General features: G+C 41.6%; 1 protein-coding gene across 1 annotated transcript in view; it reads right to left on the bottom strand.

The window, feature by feature from the left end:
• Positions 1-7597: 7597 nt before the first annotated feature.
• The window catches only part of cemip2 (cell migration inducing hyaluronidase 2), a 29467-nt gene continuing 16209 nt past the window's right edge, over positions 7598-20855 (bottom strand). Inside the window, exons 10-24 of the mRNA XM_035166447.2 lie at positions 19848-19917; positions 18703-18831; positions 17929-18017; positions 16004-16135; positions 15640-15675; positions 15224-15379; positions 13016-13193; positions 11883-12098; positions 11572-11783; positions 11143-11325; positions 10756-10975; positions 10572-10676; positions 10337-10482; positions 9706-9812; positions 7598-9595 (exon numbers count right to left, since the gene is read on the bottom strand). Of these exons, the coding sequence (XP_035022338.1) occupies positions 9396-9595; positions 9706-9812; positions 10337-10482; positions 10572-10676; positions 10756-10975; positions 11143-11325; positions 11572-11783; positions 11883-12098; positions 13016-13193; positions 15224-15379; positions 15640-15675; positions 16004-16135; positions 17929-18017; positions 18703-18831; positions 19848-19917 (2179 nt within the window). The 3' untranslated portion in view covers positions 7598-9395. The remainder of the gene's footprint in view (positions 9596-9705; positions 9813-10336; positions 10483-10571; positions 10677-10755; positions 10976-11142; positions 11326-11571; positions 11784-11882; positions 12099-13015; positions 13194-15223; positions 15380-15639; positions 15676-16003; positions 16136-17928; positions 18018-18702; positions 18832-19847; positions 19918-20855) is intronic.

The following is a 20855-nucleotide window of genomic DNA, read 5'->3' as shown; positions in this document are numbered from 1 at the left end:
ACCAGTCTTGAAAGTCCTGGAGACTCTTCTGGGAATCGCTCTTCCTCCCTCCCTTACTTCACTTTGAGTCTTGAACTTCTGAATCTTCTCCTGAGCAAATGTCCTTGTTTCCTTCAAAAGACAGAGAGGTGTAAACCTGGGTGATTTCACACACACAGACTGGGACAGAAAAACAAAAGCCAGATGATTAAGGAGAGGAGTGGAGGCTGAGAGAAGATGGCTGGCTCCAGGAGTCAGAAGCCACAGGTGGGCAAGAAGTCTCTCTGTTAGTGGAGGCGTGTTGGAGGACACAGCATGACGCCGCCAGTGTGTGTGTGTGTGTGTGTGTGTGTGTGTGTGTGTGTGTGTGTGTGTGAGAGAGAGAGAGAGAGAAAGAGAGAGACACTGTCAGTCTCTAATGAAACCTGTCTATAGGTCCAGGAGAAACAATGACCTAATGAGGAGGATCCAGATATTCCACAATCATCTCATCACAGCCTCAACAGCAGAACCAGCCAAACCCACCATACAGGTATTTAAATCATCCTAAACCTTTGCTCGATCTCTAGTTGGTTTGCTGACTTGTTTAAATGCTTGTTATGACAAACCTTGTCTGTGTTTGAAGCCAACGAGTCAAAAAGAGGAAGAAGATGAAGAAGAGTTTGTCGTTTTGTCATCTGGCAGGCGTGAATAAACGTGATGAAGACGTCCTGTATCTTCTAACCCTGCGGCGCGTTTCCTCCGCTCTTCCTCATTGGCTGATCATTCTGAGCAAAGGCCTTGTGCTTCAGTGGAGGCTGAGGATGAAAACCCGGGGGTGTCGCGAGGTGGACCTGTTCCTGCCGATCTGGCCGCTGCTGCGTGTGGGGGCCTGATGAGCATCTGGCAGGTGGAACGTCATCCACCAAAGCACCTGAGTCACAGTGACTCTGAGGGGCTGCAGGGCGGGAGACTCAGTGTGCGTCTCACCACCACTGATCCAGACCCTTTGAGCAGCTCTCCAGGGCAGGTTGCTAGGTGAGGCAGTCATGATGCCCACCCCAAATCTTCACCCCCTCCACACACACACACACACACATGCACAGTTTGAAGGGAGTAGGGTTAATGACAGCAAATAAAGAAAAGTAAACAGCGGGTGGCTAACGAGTGCTAATTTAGTTCAGCAGTAGGCTATGAATTAATGAAGAGATCACTCAGATGCCACAGCAACAGAGGGGAGGAGTCGTCTTGTGGGAGTTCGGTGAGGGGCCCCCTCCAAGCCGCTGAACATTTTAGGGCCCCGATCTGCCTCTCTGTTGTCTGGAAACATGGACATGATATAACGTGGCGCTGGTATCTATCCACAACAAATCTTTTATTTCCCTGCTCAAAAGCTTTCACGTTCTTTTATCCCACTTTGTTTACATTTTTCTCTTTGCAGTGATTTGCTTCTCCATCCTCCACCGTTCCTCGTCCTTCTTTCTGTCCCTTCTCCCGTCACGGCCCGTCTGCACCGGTGTCATCAGGGAGATTGTAACATGGCTCGTGCGGCCGCGGCCTGTCAAATCAGGTACAAACCGGTACCTATCAAGGCCTCATTCATTTCCACACCGCTCCATCAGGCAGCCATGCACACCTGTTGCACACACACACACGCACGCACGCACGCACGCACACACATTGGTATTTCAACAGTTGCGACCACACTGTACCAGTCCACTTGACACGCTGCATCCTTAACCTTACCCATGAACTGAAATTCATCCATACAAGCTGAGAACTACCTCCAACCAGCCTGTACATACTCTGCACTTTGCTGTAATTGCCTTGTCTCTTTTAAACTCATAAATTAAAGGTTACATTGAAGCTCCTATATAAAGCTTCACATCGTGGGAAAGACGTTGAAGAAAAGAATGTGTGAAGAAGATAAAGTGATTAAAAGAGGCGTAGCATCTCAGACAGTGCGTTTGCAATAACAGTGTAGCAATTAGTAATCAATTACCTGACTGTGAGTGGGTGGTTCTCCTCAGCAGATGCGTCTTTACTAATGATGAAAGGGCACAAATTAAGAGACAAGAATTGTAGAAAAGGGAGGCGGATGATGATGAGGACTCATAAATTGAGGGAATAGAGAGGACAGTAAAAGCTTGTTCCCCATTGTGAGCTGAAGTTGTGAAACAAAAGGATTGAGTGTTTTATTTTAGTCGACAATTGGACATGGATTTTTAATTTTAATGGGAAACATCATCATGAAAACCTCAGTGAAAGACAAAAGGCCATTTTCACACTCATGTTTGACTGCCTCATTAACACAAAAAGTAAAGCAAGAACACAAAGTACAGAGAAGTAGAGAGCAAAACTCAAATATTTCCATGTACGACTATTATAATCATTTTATGTTTTATATTATCTTGTTTTTACTCTTTTGTTATTTTTGAATTTATGCTCTATGTGATTTAATTGTTTCCTATTGTTTGAGTTTTCTTTTACTTTTTAAAAATTGTTTGCCTTCAATTTTTCATTTCTAACTTGTAAAACATATTGTAACTGTTCTTTAAATTTGTTCTACATAAATAAAGTGTATTATATGATTATATGTTGCACACAAAAATCACAGTCTTTCTATATCAATGTGGTTTTAATAGGTGTTTATATTGTTTATGGCTTCATATGTGATGAAACCATAAAAGATGACGATCAATCAACTCAAACATACGAACCTTTTTTCTCCACATTTCACGTAAGGACACACAAAATCTATATCTAATCAGAAAATGTAGTGTGTCTTTTAGGTCTGGCTGATGGCACAGCTCTCCCTTCACGATGTAGAAATCACACAAACGCACGTGGTTGTGTCACATATTGAGCCGGCCAGCTGAAAGAGTACATGCTACAGGTTTCTGGTGAGTAACTCTATGTGCTCAGGTTGCCTTGTGCCTAACAGGGCTTATTCCTGAGCGAGCATCGCAGAGGATTTACCCAGTGATCTCTCTGTTTGAGCCCCGGGCCTCTGGAGGGTTTTCACCAACGTTGGTTTTAGCTCGGTTACAGGATCAGATGAATCCGTGACAGCCTGGAGCAGTGTAGCTCTCAGAAGAGCAGCAGGCCCACGATGTTGGGTCAGTCGCAGCAGAGAGAAATCTGGTGCCGTATCTCCAGGGAGCTGTGATTATCTCAGACTCGTAACCACACTTCATGTCTCAACTTGATTTCTCTCAACAGGCAATTGGTTTCGCAGTGAAAATCAGTTTAGTCGGAGAGGGAAGTTGGCAAATTGAAGTCATTAGTAATTCATCATCATTGTGATTACCATTAACACCCTCATTTATATATGAACATTTCAGTGGCCTCATAAGAGCAGATCTTGTTAAGAACCTATAAATGTGAGCTCCAAAAGTCCTCAGCCATGACACAAATCTGTAGGTCCTGGTTAAAGTAACACATTTGAGCCTCAACAGGAGCTATAATCTAGGTCATGTTGAAAACCCAGTGCACTCCATGGAAGTTTGGCTTTGAAAACACGTCACGCTGAGTTTGAACATTCAAACATCCCGCAGCCGCTCCGAGTCCCCGAACACAACACGTAGCCACATATTAAAGTGAGAGAAAGAATAAAATACACAATAAGCACTTTTGACAATAAAAAGAAAAAAAACTGCATCATAATCCTTTCTTTATTGCATTTCTGGGCCCCGATAAGCCGGCGTCACGCTGCGTGGAAAGTACACGGCATGTTGTCTCGAAATAACTCAGACTGGGACAAGGCTTCTAACTGTCGCACCCATAAGTCTTCATCTGCAGGTAGAGAAGGTTAACTCACTGGTCTAATGGGCTCGGGAACTGATGAACCATTTGATGCTAAAGGGTAATTGACTATGTCTGAGTAGTGTTGAGTGTAAAAGAGGAGATCAGGGGAGGCTGTGTGTTTGCGTGTGTGTGTGTGTGTGTATCGCCACTCAGAATCGCAGATGTGTGGACATACCGTCAGCAAAGGCATGGACAGCATTGATATATCCCCCCTGTGACCCTAAAGCGATCCCACCCACCTCCGCACTGACTCATCAGTAGCTATTCATGCTGTGGTGGTCACTCTCCATACGGCCTGCATTGCTACACACAGTGAAACGTTCCAAAGTGTGTTTGTCTTCCTCCAGCAGCTGTGTACTGTATGTTTATGCCACATAGTAGCTCACATAGCTCGTCCGCTCCCACTTAATAGTTGCAAGGCGTTGAATGAACCTTCATCCTCATGTGGCCACAGGTCGCCCGACACACCTTTCCTGCGAGATGCCACCGAGCAGAGAGGAAACCGGGGCTGGACGCGCAATCAAAAGCTCCCATCGCCGACCTCTACCTGTGTGTCTTCGCTGGCTGTTACCGTGACATTAAGTAGACAGGAGATTTATATTGCTCCTCAGGGCAGCGAGGACACAGGGAGAGGGGGTTGCCATGGAAACGGACCCCTACACGGCTGTCAGAATTGGTTAATTATTCAGGACCACCATCACTGAGCATCAGCAGGGAATCAGCTGGAGCCGCTCAACCGATTGAATGGCGAGATTAAAAAATTATGCGACGCAGCAAGTTGGGGAATCCAGATTAACTTAGCTTGAATATAGTAAAGTGTTGGGCTATAAAACTGCTGGGGGGGCACTCAGCTAATGAGAATTCCCTGCCCTGCACACACAGTTCATTTCATCGCAAACATACTCACACCACTAATCCATTCATCAAAAGACGGCAAGAAGCCATTCTTCTCATGTCAGCGGTCACGTTGCTACAGGTGTATGTTGCTCTGAAGATACGAAACAAAACAAGATGAGAATCTGTCTCATTGGAATTAGTGTTAACTGGGTCCGTTCTAAATCTGCCTGGTTCTGTTCTCCTGTCCTGTGTTAATGATCCGGAGCTACTTCAGAATTATTCCTTGTCATTAGAGAGTCTTCCTCAAACAGTTCTACAATATACTGTCACACTTGCTTGTGTGCCGGACGTTGTGTGCAGAGCTTTTTATTCACAGTCGATGGTGAAGAGTGAAGTAAAAAGTCAAAAACTTTGTGTTCATCCCACCTGGTTTATCAGCAATGAAGGCATTATGTGTCCATGATCAACTGGATCCTGTTTTGCACCGATTTAAGAGTCAGTTTGCTTTATTACTGTTCATGTGTGGGGCTTATATTTATGTCTGAATGATTTACTATGGTATTATTTCAGAGGTCTGTTAAGCAATCGACTCGATCCTCAGACCCAAGTTTACAACTTTGGAAAATAATAGCTCTGTAATTAATCTCGACATAAAGCATTACAGCAACATAACAAATGTGGACAAATTGCTAAAGAGGACATGACAGAGATCAGAACCCACGACACCCATGAATGTCTGTTTCAGTCCAATGTGGTGAAATAAAAATAATCAAATAATCAAAACCCAGCCAACAATTACATGTGGGCCCCACATGGGTACAAAATGGGTATGGGCCCAAAATGGGACCCACATTGGTGAACCCAGGTGGGCTCCCTATGTGGGTCCAAGTAGGGTCACTCATGGGAAATGAGCACGGCTCAGAGAGGACAACCCAAATGTTTGGGTTTACGAAGTGGGTTAGACATATGCAAAGTAAAAATAGTTAATCCCATAAAGACTGGGGGTCCAAGGTGGTACAAAAATAGGTATGAGTTCAGAATGGGGAAATGTATTATTTTAAGTCACATATTTATAATGTATGAAATGCTAAAGAACAAACTTTATATGTTTTTCTCATATACTCTCACACATTTGCTTTCAAAGGCAGAGCTGAGTTTTTCGGTCCAGGTCATTTTGCCATTGATTGATTTCTGTGTTAAAATGATGTTTAAACCCTTTTTTCTGTCTGCACAGATTTTCTTTCTCCTGTTCACCTTTTTCTTTTTTCTCTCCTCTTTCTCATTTAACCTTTAGAAGAAGGTAAGAAGATACCGTGATGTGTCACAATGTGGACTCATGTTGCCATAGCTTTACCTTCATCATGAAAACAATATACAGTACAACGCTAAAGGCTACTGCCCACACACCAGCATGCAAACGCACACACACACACGCTTCCACACACTTCCACACACACACACACACAAACCCGAGTCTCCACTGTGTCATATTTTTAGCTTTGGCATTTCTCTAATTGTATTTGCACAGTTCAAAAGCCTGAGTATTACATAATTGAAACTCAGCTGTAAGAAACGCTGAATCCATCCATGCACCATAGAAACACAATCACCAAAGGATTACAGAAAATATCACACACAAAAAAACCCACAAATACCACCCCATCGACAGCTTAATGGCAAATCTGATAGAAATGTTCTCACTGCCCGTAAATGTGAAATGTTTCATGTGTCCCGTCCAACCTCAAACCCACAGAGACCACCAGTGAGAAACAAACAAAAGATGCAGTGTTATCTCACCACTGTGCCTTATTTATTCATTTCTAACATTTTTCTTTCTTTATGGAAGATGCCTGAGGGGGGCCGCCGTCCTCATGTGCATCATTCTCGCCTGCAAGTGTGTCGTACCAATCTGTCCTCGCTCATTTCCAGGACGACGTGAAGAGAGCGCCCGGGCTTCATGGTCAGAGACCATTTTATGGACAATTAATTCACTCTCTGAGCCAGACGCCGCGCTCCGGTGTGTTAGGATTGCACCATATTTCTTTAGGCGGTGACATTTTTTTATATCCTTTCCTTGTCATGGGGCATCGCACACACATGAACACACACAGGGATGATCAGTCTCACTTGGTGATGGAGAGCAGGGGCATGACAGTAGATATTTGTCTGATTTAATGAGGCAAGTCCTTGAATATATCTCAACTTTTATCTGTATGCATCTGTTTGCTGCTGACTTTGCACACTGAATGTCACAGTGAATAATACCTTATCTTTATGTATGCGTGCATTTCTTTTCATTCCTTTATAATTCTATCCTTTTTATATATTTTCATATGCATATTTGTCGAGTTCTCTTTATTCTTCTTACAGTTTTATCTCAGGGAGTGACATCGAAGTTTCATTGTCAAAAATGACAATCAATAATCTGGAATCTTGGATCAAGTTGTATCTATTGGATAATTAATCAAAACTAAATCAAACTGTATTTGTATAGCCCATATTCACAAATCAAATTTGACATCCTCTGTTCTTAACCCTCAGCAAGAGAAGGAAAAACTAAAAAACTAAAAACTTAACAGGGGTTAAAAGGGTTTCATCATTTTCTTTCTACACTCCATCTTGCTATTTTATTTTCAACATCTAACAGTTTAACATGTTTGATGGATGTACACTGGGATCTCGAGAGGCTGATTATGACTCGACGATAACCCACTGGCCCCTCCCCTATTTGAAATCAACACAGATGTTTATTGCTACAGTTTGAGGGGGCGGTTTTGTTCGTATACTAAAACCTTGTCTTATTGGTGATTACAATTTTAATTAGAAGAAAAAGTTTTGTACCAAGATAAATTTCAGAATGATGGCTAAGGGCTCGTTAAGAATACTAGGCTGCCCCCAAGTGGTGAGGCTGTGTATATCTGAAGGAAAACAATGAATTGATGCATGTGGATGTGTACCTTACGAGAGGCCGTTACCTTCAAGTCATACCATGTTATTTTATCAGAAAAGCATAAATGTTTATTTAATTGGCAACTTTATAACAAAGGCTGAGTTTCCATGTTGAATGACTTCACTAAAATCCCTCCAGATGACTTATCAATCGACAAAATACAAAAACACAAGTAAACACATTATACATTATTGACAAACAGTTTTCCATTACATGTACAGTTTTTACAGTTAAACATTAACAAGACATTAAACATCGTATTTACAAAGCTCACTTCTAACTTACCCCCCCCCCCCATTAATAACGCTCTGGTTGTGCATCCTTAAAGCATCAATTGAACGAAAACAAAGGATGGAAACATCTTTCTCTCATTCTCTCGCTCTTTTTGACAGTAGAGTGGTTAAAAGGCAACAAGGTAATTGTTCTCTCTCGCACATGGTAAGTCATTTACACACACACACACACACACACACACACACACACACACACACACACACACACACACACACACACACACACACACACACACACACACAGTCACAGATTGGTACTTATCACTGCTCAGTGGGGGAGCCCTGCTCACATCCAAACACCCTATAAAAGATTATATTAACTGTAAATCTCAACAGAAAGCCTTAAACTTTACAGACAGAATATGATGTGTATGTATTTTGCTGCTCACTACTGCACATTCAGGGTGCTATCTCTTAAAAAAAGCCCCCTGTAATGTATCAAACACAGTTTTGGCGATAATGCACATGAGGCAGTTGAAAAACATTCAATTCTGTTTAAGAAAACAAAAAAAGAAAGAAAAGTAACAAGAGAATATGTCTGTTTGTGCTGCGCGTGTGCTCAGCGCTTCGGACCGACTGCGAAGAGATACATAAAAAGATCTGAGATTTAAAACAAAAGAAGTCCAGTAAGAATCCATGAAAAGGTGCTTAAAGTGTTCAGTTGTCGAGCTGCCCGATGATCAGAGGAGGTTTTCCAGTTAAAAGATTCAGTTGTTACATCAACTCAGAAGCTGAAAGATGTGTGTGAGGATTGGTGGAAAGAGATTAATGACCTACACTGTTGTCATATGCTAGGAAGGCAAGATGGCCAAATTCATTTCACTGAAAACTACTGAAGACTATTTGAATACAGTATTAATATGGCTTTAATTTATGATTCCTTTTTAAAAATGTGTGTTGCATCAAATATTCCCAAATACACCTAAACCAATGGCTGTTTTATGACACTATATGTTAATGCTTGGCTTTATGTCGCTATTCAATTATTTTTAGAATTTCCTTTTGACCTCACCACATCTAATCCATCTTCTCAGGTCCAATCGAACACACTCCTTTCAGGGACGATGTAGTTTATTTTCATAATTTCCTACTGGCCTGTGTGTATCTAATGCATTTTTCAGACTCAATAAAATTCATTTTGTTTTCATTTACTTCGTGGTAAACAATAAGGTTGGTAGGGAGATGTTAGAAGTTAAGGGATTTGTTTTTTTTTCTGTCGTCCGAGATAATCAGCTGAGTTTCAGCACTGCTGAGCTCCATTAGATCACTTTGGCTGATAAGGCAACTTGTGTCTTTAAAAAGGAAAGTGCATTGACTCAGCGGCCCCAAAGGCACACTTACACACACACATACACACACACAAACAAAATTACAAAAACACTCCCCCTGTTCATAATAAAATAACCTTCTCTCCCTTGAAGTCGGTAAACATCTTTGCTATTGTTAATAAATTAAAGGTTCAGCAGTTCACATTCATCAGCTGGTTGTGTGTGTTTGTGTGTCTGTGTGCAAGAGTGTATCGGGTAGGTATGTTGTATAGTTCACATTGGTCATTGTTGTCCCGTGGCTTTCTTGAGTAGCTCCAAGTCTTTGCGGGATTGAGCTGTGGGCGGCGTGCAGCCGTAATCCTCCAAACCCAGCGGTAAGTAACGCTCCTGCAGCCCCAGGAAGTCGTCCCCCTCCCCGGTTCGTAGGGAGACCCATGGAGGGGTCGAAGCACCACCCTGGAACCCCCACAGTGCCAGACTCTCTGTGGTGAGAGGCAGCAGTAAGAGTGTGAGTGTTAGAGAAAGAGACTTTTCCTCTAAATACAGTGTCAGGAGAGACAAAGAAAGGGAAACAACGCAGTACGTCACTCACCTTTACTGTGCAGACTAGCAGCTTTGGCCAAACCAAAGGAAACCAGGTATGGAGCAACGCTAACCAGGTCTTTTGGATTACCTCGTGTTGCCAGGAGCACTATCGACCTGGTGTGGAAAATAAATCAAACGACATGCAGATTAAAAACAAGTTTCTAAGCACATATGCGATGAGAACAGGCGGCCATTTCTCTGTATCTATTTGTCTGTTGAAAATTCAGCTAGAACTAAGAGATAAGATCACACCTGATTTATTGTTCCTACATTTACATTTGATATAAACATTTTATTGAATACTTTTATGGCTGTTCACGGCCTGGCCCCAAGCTCTATCTCTGATCTTTTAATTCCCTATTTACCTCTGTGCAGCCTGCGATGATCGAAGGGGCATCAATGACATGATGTCTTCTTTTATTTATCGACGACTTTCGAAAGGCATATTCCTGAATTTCCTTGTGGTGCCAGGTTATTCGTTTTTATTATTATTATTAATACTATTATTATTTATGTACTTCCCCCTGTATTTCCACCAAGTTTTCTTGTGGTGCAGCACTTTCTACTTTGAAAAGTGCTCTATAGATAGATATTATTATTTTTGTTATTATCATTATTATATTTTTTCCCTGGCTCACCTCTTTGGTATTCCACTTTTAAGGTACTGTTCCATCTTAGCATCCATTTTGGAAAATGAGGTTTTCTTGGTGACTTTTCCAGAGCAGGCGTCCACTGTGACCAGGAAATACCCCGGCTGAGAGAAGGACATGGTCTCCTTATTTACCTGCCAGGGGACAGGAAACAACCAGTTGAAGGGGCTCTCGTCATATAGATAAGGAAATACACAGATATAGATAATGTGAGAATGCTCACAGTGATAAAGGAGCTGTTATCTCCTCTCTGCTGCTGCTCTTTGCTGCTGAGAGACTTGATCTGTGTCTGGAGGTAGAAAGTCCACGGCTCGCTGGAAAACACAAGCTGAGATAGAAACACATCGGTCAGCAGTGGTGGTTTGTGTTTAAAGCAGAGGGGTTATCTTCAAAATATTATTACAAACCTGTTTGGCACCACAGTCTTTGCAGGGCTGCGTGTTTAGAGCCGGCATAGGCACCACAGCTGAGGGGCTCCTGGAGTACTTAGGGTAGGCTTTAGCTGTACAGTTACAGGTCTGTTTGGAGGATGTGGTGGCCATGACCTTCACCCGTTCACAGCCTTTCACTGAACAGTAGCTGTGACCGTCACGACCATGGCGAGCCCGAAGGTAGAGCCACAACAAGCTAAACAAACAGCAGAAAGAGATTAATAATAATAATAACTTTATTTATATATCACTTATCTAAACAAGGCTACAAAGTGCTTCAAAAAATACATAACTTAAGATAAATCTGATTGCTAACAGAGGAAAAACAAAAGAAGGAAAGTGACAGCACTAGAGTTGTCTTACCCAGCCGGTTGGTCAAAGAAGTACTTCCTTTCCATCGGTTTCTTCTCCAGCTCTGCAAGGGATGACACTGTGCCGTAGTCTGTGAGGTCATCGAAGGTGTTGCTTTGCCTATCGTTGATGTCGGCCATGATCTGAAACGTGGTTTGTGACGGGTAACAGAGTCCCACCAGCACCCAGTCCTCTCTAAGTGACAGAAAGAGAAAGATGGCGACATTAAAAGGTTTCCACCAAGACCATTTAGAATGAGAAAAATATAATTATCTGGTTTGTTAATGAGATTTTTCAGCTCAGAATAATTCTAACATGAATTATGAAATATTTAATAGTTTATGAATATATATTCCTGCTACTCACTCACTCACACACTCACACACACACACACACACACACACCTACACACACACACACAGCTACTTATCTACTACTTACTTATTGAAGTTGATGAGAGAGAGGACGACCTCCCTAGGCGCAGGTCCACTCCAATGCATAGTGTAGCTCTTGCTCATCATCAGGATGGGCTGGTACTGTTGAGATGGCGCCCCCTGGCTGTTAGTCCCCCTTAGTACCAGAGGAGCATCAGGATATTCATCTCTGCTGATGGATAAACTAAGACTGGGGGCTCCCTGCGTCTGGATGTACACCTGAAGAAGATGTTGGAGTTGTAGAGTGCAAAGGTCAGGGGGAGGAGCATACATTTACCATTGGAGTAGAATTGAGGTGTAGATTTGGACGTGTTCTACCTGAGAGTAACGGCCGCTGCAGATCACTCCGCTCCACTGGGACATTTGCACACAGCCAGGATGTTGGATCAAGTAGTTGTCAGCTCTGCCGACATATGTGTCGCTGTAGCCTGTGACTGACCCGTCCACATCGTGAAAGATGGAGTTTTTGTCCCCGTCCAGGTCGTTTTCTTCAAACCACTGTCCGGGGCGACCAAAGAACGTCTGCAGACCCACCTGAGGACATCAGTGGCAAAGAGTGTTGTGAATACCTGTTAGCATTATTCCAAAATGTAAGCTGTTATAGTATTTCATTTAAATTGTCCACACACAAAAGACTTTGCACTGCAAAAGGACAGGGAATTGCACCCTGATGTCAGTTTTCTTTAGTGGATCCTAATTAAAAAAGACTAAACCCCTTATACATCTGTATTTGATGTGTGGTTAGGATGAATACCGCAATGACATCAAGGTTTAAGAGATTAGATTTGATGAGCTACAGATCTGTAAAGATATTTAGGGCTATGTTTAGTAAAGCACACTGACTAATATCACCACAAGAGGGCATCAGTGATTTGCAATGGTCTTCTTCACAGGCACTATCTTCTACTTTCGCAATTATTTTTCAAATAACTACCACGTACATGGCTGTGACCTACACAAATCAACATGAGGGGATGGTTATAATGGTGAAGAACAAATACCAGCAAACTGCCAAAGAGAAAAACAGTCAGAGCCAGTGTACCAGGAAGATGGACACATTGAGTGAAGAATAAGATAAACAGAAAAATCGGTCAATCTAAAGAATGTTCGCAACTGCAGAGAACAACAGAAAAAACATGCCAAAGTAAGAAGCAACAGATGGAGAGAGAGAGAGAGAGAGAGAGAGAGAGAGAGAGAGAGAGAGAGAGAGAGAGAGAGAGAGAGAGAGAGAGAGAGAGTAGGAAAAAAATTCATATGGTTAAACAAGTGAGGTGCTTATTATACTTACTTATTATAAACAATCCATATTATCAGCAGATTACAATGAGAACAATAAATATGATACAGTATATAAGTATAAAACCCCAGGACACATATACTATACATATGTGCTACACACTGTACACGGTATGAGGTGCTTCTGATCTTATCAAACCTGCATGTTCACTCACAGTGGAGTGGAAGCTGAGCTTGGACAAGTTGTTTCGTGGGGTGAGCTGCCACGTGTTCTTCAGGTTGAATCCCACTGCGCTGGTGTAACGCTCTGGTGTGGGGATGAAGCCACGGAACGTGCTCTGAGTGAGCCGCACCGGACCATCGTAGATCTGGAAACCTCGGATCGGAAATGTCCTGCGGTTAAGAAGGAGAGGGAACAGTCCACGATGAGGCAAGACAATTGAAAGCAATGTACAAGTGGTAGAAAATACAGAGTCTTGGACTTGGCCAAGGCCCCAAACTTTGAAATAGTTGCAAAGGGACAAGTCAATAAAAACTCTGCAACATGATTCAGCCGTGAGCTGATGAGGAATCAGGACATCAGCTCCATAATTCTTGGTTAATGGGGGCGTTCAGTAAATTTTACATTTGCAAGGGTTTCCCCCCAAATTACAACCACGTTAACATTAATGTAGACATTACCATCAATGTATGTACATAGTATTTCAACATATATTATAAAAAATACAGAAAAAATTATAAGAACAAACACGAAGTATACACAATCCATTCATATATTCTGTATATCGCTTTTCCTTTGAGTATCGTGGGGGATATGGAGCCAATCCCACTTGACATTTGGCGTGAGGCAGGGTATGCCAGGACACACCCACATTCACACCTAGATCGGCTGCATGTCTGTGGACTGTGGGAGGAAGCCAGATGTACCAGCAGAAAACCCCAGCAGGCACCGGGAGAACATGCACACTAAAAACCACTGCATCACCAAGCTGCACCGGTACAATAAAGAATACAGTAACAAGACAATAAAAGTTAGAAATTATAACTTTTACCAAAGTAAACAGTGTGTTGCACAAACATCATTTTTTAAATGGAAGTTAAGTAAATCAATAAACACGATGCTCTGAAATGATAATTACATATGCACTCTTCAGCGGGGGGTGCATATGTAATTATCATTTATTTTTTAACTGTTTCCTGCGTGACTTTGTTTTTCCTGTTGATGTTATCATGAGTATTTTTAACTTCCTGTTAAACCACAAATGAAGATCTAGGGTTACACTGTTGAATTTTATGTATTTCAATAATGGGGTTGCTATAAAGAGATTTAATGTCACGCTAATAAAACTAATTTATAAGACTTAGCAGTCTTAAGAATGTTCTTTAATGAAACTCCTGAAAAGGATTAAACTGTCATATTTCACCTGAACTATCTTGTTTCTGGCAAAGAAAAATAAAGTATGTCAGCAGCTCTGGCAGTGACTACGATGACGATAGACCAACCCCGGCTGAGCCAGATGTCACAGTGCGGTGAGGAAGCCTGTAAACTGGTTGTACAGTCGTACTGGGTCGTGACAGTGGTCACATACGGACATAAGCAGTAGTTCTAGAAACTAAAAGCAGCAGCTATTTGGCAAACTCTAGTATATGTTTCTCTCTTTTTATATAACGACCTCTGTAATAAGAAACAAAGACAGAAATAAAAACAGAGACCCGAAGGGAACATGAAGCTCAAAACTCTGCTCTCTTCAAGACTGTCCACTGGGGCTGACATGGCATGACATGGCATGACAGCAGAGAGACTAATTAAACTTCCTCTTCAGAGAAATCCAGTTGTCAGTGTAAGGTGAGACTGACACTTTTCATCTTATAAAACATTTGTCTGGATTACTTGCTTGTGGGAGAGGACTGAGTGAGATCCTCATGTACCTTCCCAAACATGATCAACAATTCAAAATTATAGAAATATTACAAAAAACAGGAATTAAATTGTGACATCTGTGGAGCTGTGTGTAAGAAAACCATGAAAAGACTCCCCTTGCCGTAAAGGAATCAAGTGCCACAGTGAGTAATCCCTATCTACAGAATCTCCTAAGTGTTGCCACCACAGTTTTTCATAAACTGCCTAAAATATCGCTGGAGGGAAGTTAGTCTAAACAGAACTTCCTTTCACGAGTCACCCTCCAGCGAAAAGCAGCAGCAGCCTCATCCCTCCATCTGTCCAACTATCCGATTGCCCCGCTGGCTCTCTCCTCCTTGTTTGTTTTTCTCGGCATATTTTTCTTAGGTAACTACTCCGACACCGTCCCCTGCAATTTCCGCGGAAGCCCAGTTTGTTTTGGACTTTCCCCTCAATTCCTCACCCACAGTATATCTTTCCTTCCTTCATTAACGTATCCATTCCCGTTTGGCCCCCCCCTCACCTGTTTCTAGGCAGCGTCCTCATCTTTGCATCAGCCCCTCCAGGTCCCCAGTATTTATTTTGTCCTCCATTGGTCCCTCTGTTTTGGCTTTCACCCACAAACAGGGACTGCACCACCTCTTGGCTGGAGCCTTCGTCCTTAGGGTAGCTGCCATCACTGGAAAGGAGATGAATGTATATGGTAATTAAAACATAAATAAATTTGTCTGTAATGCTGTCAGCTTTTCAGGAATAAAAGTAGAACAAAAAAATACATGTCTCTGTCTTACGCAAGAAAGAAATTTAAAGCATCTGCTCTTCGCTCAGTATCTATCAATCACAAATGTTTTGTTTTTCGCCAAGTTTCTCTCACAGTCCGGAGAAAAGCAGATACAACTTAATAAAACCATGACAAGAGTGATTCAGTTAAGTACAGACCTGGCAAAGGATAACCCCACTCCATTGTCTGCAAAACTGGAAGCAGAAAAATGAAAGTTGTGTTAAGAATAGTTTGATATTGATCCAACATTCAGAACATGAATATAAATAAGACAATAAGTAATCGAAGAACCTTTCAAATAGAAGAAAACCATCTGATAACCAATCTGCTTCTGCATAAAAAATGTCAGTTCTTTGGAAAAGTGTCTTCACAGGGAAGTTTGTGGTTGGAATAAATCAACCATTAAGCTACCAATGCAAATTCTAAGTATCTAAGTTTTTTTTTTGTCTATGCTTTAGACACCATCCTCAGTTTTCTTAAAGGCAACCCATTAGTCACATCACAGCCTCTGACTCGTCTCACCCAGAGTTCTGGATGACGATGTCACCACCACGTATCCACGCTCCCAAGTCGTTGTTCTTGAAGGAGATCAGAGTGTCGATGACGGCCGCCACGCGAGGACGGCTCGGATCAGCATTCTGGTGTGGTCTGAATCTGAAAGTAATACACACAGGTAAACACACAGGGTATTTTATCCATTACCCTTATGACGTTCCCATGACTACACTCATTTGCTCAGAGTGAGGTTTTCACCATTACCACAATGTCAAACCTATGTTTTCCCTCTAAATATTCTGGTTGTGTGATCCTCATGTAGGTCAATGCACAACACACACACATCGTGAGTAATGGAGCTGATAATCATAACATCATCATACTATAAATCTGCACAGACATAATATATAACTACACTATTAGTATAAAATCTCGGAGTTGTAATGTAGAGACTGCAGGCTTCATTGCCTCCCAAAATGTGAACTACACTGTAGAGGAGTTTACTGCATCATTAAATACAAAAGAGTGTTTCCCCTTTGGGAGCATGAAAGTGCTTAGAAAGGTTTTATGGTCAACTTCCCATTAGAGAAGGAAACATCTTGTGTACAAAGAATTATTGAGAATAACCAAAATAGTGCTCATCCTCTTCTTCCAGCCTAATGCTGGCACTATTTTGAAAATATTGCTCAGCTTAGACATCAGTATTTATGCTCTGGACACCATGAACAGGCACAAATATTAGGGAGATCTGGTCGTTGTTTTTTTGTCATGGACTAAAGTTGAGTTTAGTGACCATTGGTAAATTGTAGCATCTAGCAATAAACTGCATGTGAGGCGTTTTGACATCTGAGTGTAAATTATAGGTACAGAAAGTCACCTGGGATTTCACTCTCCTCCTCTAAACTGCATGAGTCTCTGCATGTGCACCACACACCTATGCACACACACACAAGTAAACTCTAAACCTGTGGGAAAGCTGGTGCAGGATTGTTCGTCATCAGCCTGCACCAGCGGATCGTCTGGAAAACATGAGAGCTCATGCTGCTTTGCTTGGAAATGCAGAAATGGCTGAAAGTACAGCACATAATGAAGAAGAGGAGGAAAAAGACAAGCATACCAGTGCTTTAACCTTTCAGAGGCATTTATACTAAAATAAATGAATCTAATGTGATATATTCTCTTACTATATGTGATTCAAATTATGACATGATATCATTTTAAATCAGAAGGAAGTATTCTCTGGAAAATAATAATATCTAATACCCTCATCCTAGAAGTTCTTATAATGACCAAACACAAAGGTTACTCTCTGTCTCTCACTTACACAAGATTAATCCTAAATACACATTTTAACATTTAAAATCCTCCTCCTCACACCTCTGCCCACACACACACACACACACACACACACACACACACACACACACACACACACACACACACACACACACACACACACACACACACACACACACACACACACACACACACACACACACACACAGAGCGTGGCCAGCAGTCTCTGTGGACACATAAGATTTTTTCCGTCTAGTTGAGGTCTGCAGAGTGGAAACTCTATCTGTGAAGCCTTATTTTCTCTGTCAACACATTTTGGTCGAGCTTCTACCAAAATGCAGAAACAGAGTAAAAGGCCATCTACTGTATCTATCCCAGTCAATGACCATAATCTACTAGATATACAGAAAGAAGCTATAAATTACTTCATTTATAAACAATCATAAACTGTGGCTTTAAACAAATACGTTAGTTAACCACAAAAACCTTAACATTTACATAGAGGAACTGTAAAACCATGATGCATATCATCACCCAGCAGAGACCCTTTAACGGTGCACAGTTATAGGCTTTGTGCAAAAACATATGCAGTATATATACTACTTCTGTAAATGACATATAGTACACTTCCCTGTAAAATGCTGTTACACACATACCTGGCACTGTTATCCAGGCACAGGTATTCCCGGGGGTCAGCAGCACTAGCATTGGAGGTCTTCACTCCTTTATCAATGAACAGACCAGCCTACAAGGAGAAAGTGTGATGACAGTAAACAACACATTTTCTACATTGGTTGCACATCTAAGATTGACCACCTGTTTCTGCTGGATTTACATACTATGAAATAGATTATAGAGTATATTTGACAGAGTGGGACCTGGGGCGGCAATAAATGTATTTAATTAAAATGCTGTACAGGTCAGTGTAGAAAGTAGTAAATGTGGGAAGCTGAATTCCTGGGAATAATATATACGTATATACGTAAACTTACATGTATGTTTACATAAGTTTTGTGTGTTTAAAAACATAAGTGTAAAATAAATGGAATAACAAATGTAATGTGTGTGTGCGTGTGCTATGTATATGGAAACCCGTGCTCGGAGTTGGTCTTGTGGTATAAGTCAGGTATAGTCTTAAACCTCAGGGCCCCTTCAACTATAAGAGGGGCTGCTGTGGTCACTGCCTGGACAAAGAACTTACAGTTCACCTGCCTGACTTCACTCATTACACAACAGAGCACTATTATAGAGCATGTGCTTGTGTGTGCTTGTGTGTGTGTGTAATTTTTGGCATGAACTGAGTAATTAAGCAGAGAATTATGTGCAACCCTTCTTTCACCAGTTATAAACACTGTATATAAAAAGACTGATTTGAACGTAAACTGATGAATACAAAAATATGGCTTGAAAATATGGAAGACAGATGATACCTTGAAGTTGGAGTGAACACGGTTGTTGTAAAAAATCCCAAGGGGCGTGAGCTCCGCCTTGGTCTCTGGTACCAGCCCATGAGAGTCTCCAGTGGAAGAGCTGTGGAACACAAACCATATGCCAGCGTCCTGAAACGGGAAGGAAGAGAAGAGGAATGAGCTGATAAACAGGACAAATCACATTTGTGGGATGACAGCAGGAATTTCATTATCTGGGCTTAGACACACTTCGTCAATAGGAGGATGTGAGTGAAATACAAAAACAGTGAAACGCATTAAGCATAAAGTAGGCATAATGTTGTTTTCTGACTTCTTCATGACATAACTTATAATATGACCAGAAATAATTGTCTGATCAATGTTAGTTCCAGATTGTCTCTATAGTCCTGTTATTTGCAAAGATATCTTAGAAAAATATGTTTTTCAGGACATAATACTATTGAACTTTGACCCCTGACTGATCAGCTCTAAAGGCTAATATTCTGAAGATACCCTCCTAATATCCCCACCAAGTTTAATTAAAATATGCACGTATGTTGTAGAGTTATTTTTGTGTGTACACACAAACACAGAGAGACACACACGCATGGGTGAAAACAATACCAGGCTATGGCGTAATAAGTAGAACAGGGCTGGATGTCATTTTGTTCTCATATTCATCAGGTCCCACAGCAACAATAAACCAGGTGGAGTTCGTATGAGCCCAATAGCTCATTAAAGTTTATGGTTCATCAGACATTGACAGTCAACCTAAATATCACATGAATACCCCCTACCAGAAAGCAGTGTACTGCATACCCCTCCCATGGGAACTTCCACATTGCTTGTGCTCAAATGAAAAAGAGATGAGATGAGGGATCTGCATCTTCTACCTTCATATATTAGGAGTCTCAGTAGTTTATTGCACCCTTCTATCAAACACTAAAGCATGTTAATTCCTGTTTTATTGATGGATCACTTCTTTATGAAATATAAATCTTTAATTATTATTATGTGAAGTTCAGGAACAGCAAAGCCACAGCAGCTTCACAACAGGTCCTGCTGTAATTCACAAATTGACTCTGTGTTGGTCATTCATATTTGTCTTAATAATTTCTAAAAACTCGCTTTGAAGCAGTGTCCCTACATAACCCTGATGTTATTACCTGAGAGCCAGCAGCTGCATTGCTGATGAGGTTGTTGTTTGGGTTGGTGATCCAGAATGTGGAGACTGCCCTGGAAAACACCCCCACCACACACAGATGAGGACACGAAAACAGAAGCAGAAGGGAGATGAAAAGAGCAGTACCATGACATGTCTGGGACTGACTTACGAGAAGAAGATGGATCAAAGCGATCTTAAACAAGTTCCTTTAACAATCCACCTCTCCAACCTAGACCCTGGATGGGGTGAGTCCTGCCAAGACTCACACTAAACCTCTGGAAACAGACTTTGCCGTTTCCCTCACAGAGGAACCTTTCTTGTTCTTCCAGCGACATAAAAACATCCCGTTGAGAGGGAAAGTTGTTATTGCACGGATAAAAAAACATCCTGCCAATGTCTCTCTCACACATTGTTGCTAATGACAGTATCTCTTTGAAGGACACCGACCTGCTGCCTTCCCTCAAAGTATGTCTGCTCCATCTCACCAGGTTTCCCCACACTGACACCACAGTCAAAAATGTACTCTGACATGGATACATTCACAAGTGGCACGAAGCGTTTGTGTTATTTTGCTCCTGTTGTTTAGTTTTTAAAGACAAGACAGTTGCTCAATGTTTTCTATATTTCCTTACTTAAATATCAAGATGTTGACTAGGTCACATCTCTTAAAATGTATCTAATTATTATCTTTCATTACAATTATCCTCAGACTTGTGCTCAACAGAGCCACAGGGTTTTTGAATTATGGCTGATAAAAAGCTCTGTTCACAACGTTTAGCATGCGAATAATAAAAGTGAGAGTATGTTGTAGAATTGGAGGACTCACCAATGATAAGGAATAAGTTTGAAGCGGCTCTGGAGCATTAACACAGACCAAGAAAAAAGACCATTCCAAAGAGGCATGTTTAGAATGGGCACTGCACTAGTGTTATAAATTGAGGAGTAATGCGGTCTTATCCTTGGTTCTTGACTTGCAGTGCTTGCCGAGCAAAGCATTAGACTGCAACAG

The sequence above is a fragment of the Hippoglossus stenolepis genome, chromosome 9 (assembly GCF_022539355.2).
Source record: "Hippoglossus stenolepis isolate QCI-W04-F060 chromosome 9, HSTE1.2, whole genome shotgun sequence".
Taxonomy (NCBI): domain Eukaryota; kingdom Metazoa; phylum Chordata; class Actinopteri; order Pleuronectiformes; family Pleuronectidae; genus Hippoglossus; species Hippoglossus stenolepis.
Note: the sequence above shows the minus strand (reverse complement) of the source record. Positions and strands in the feature narration are given on the sequence as shown.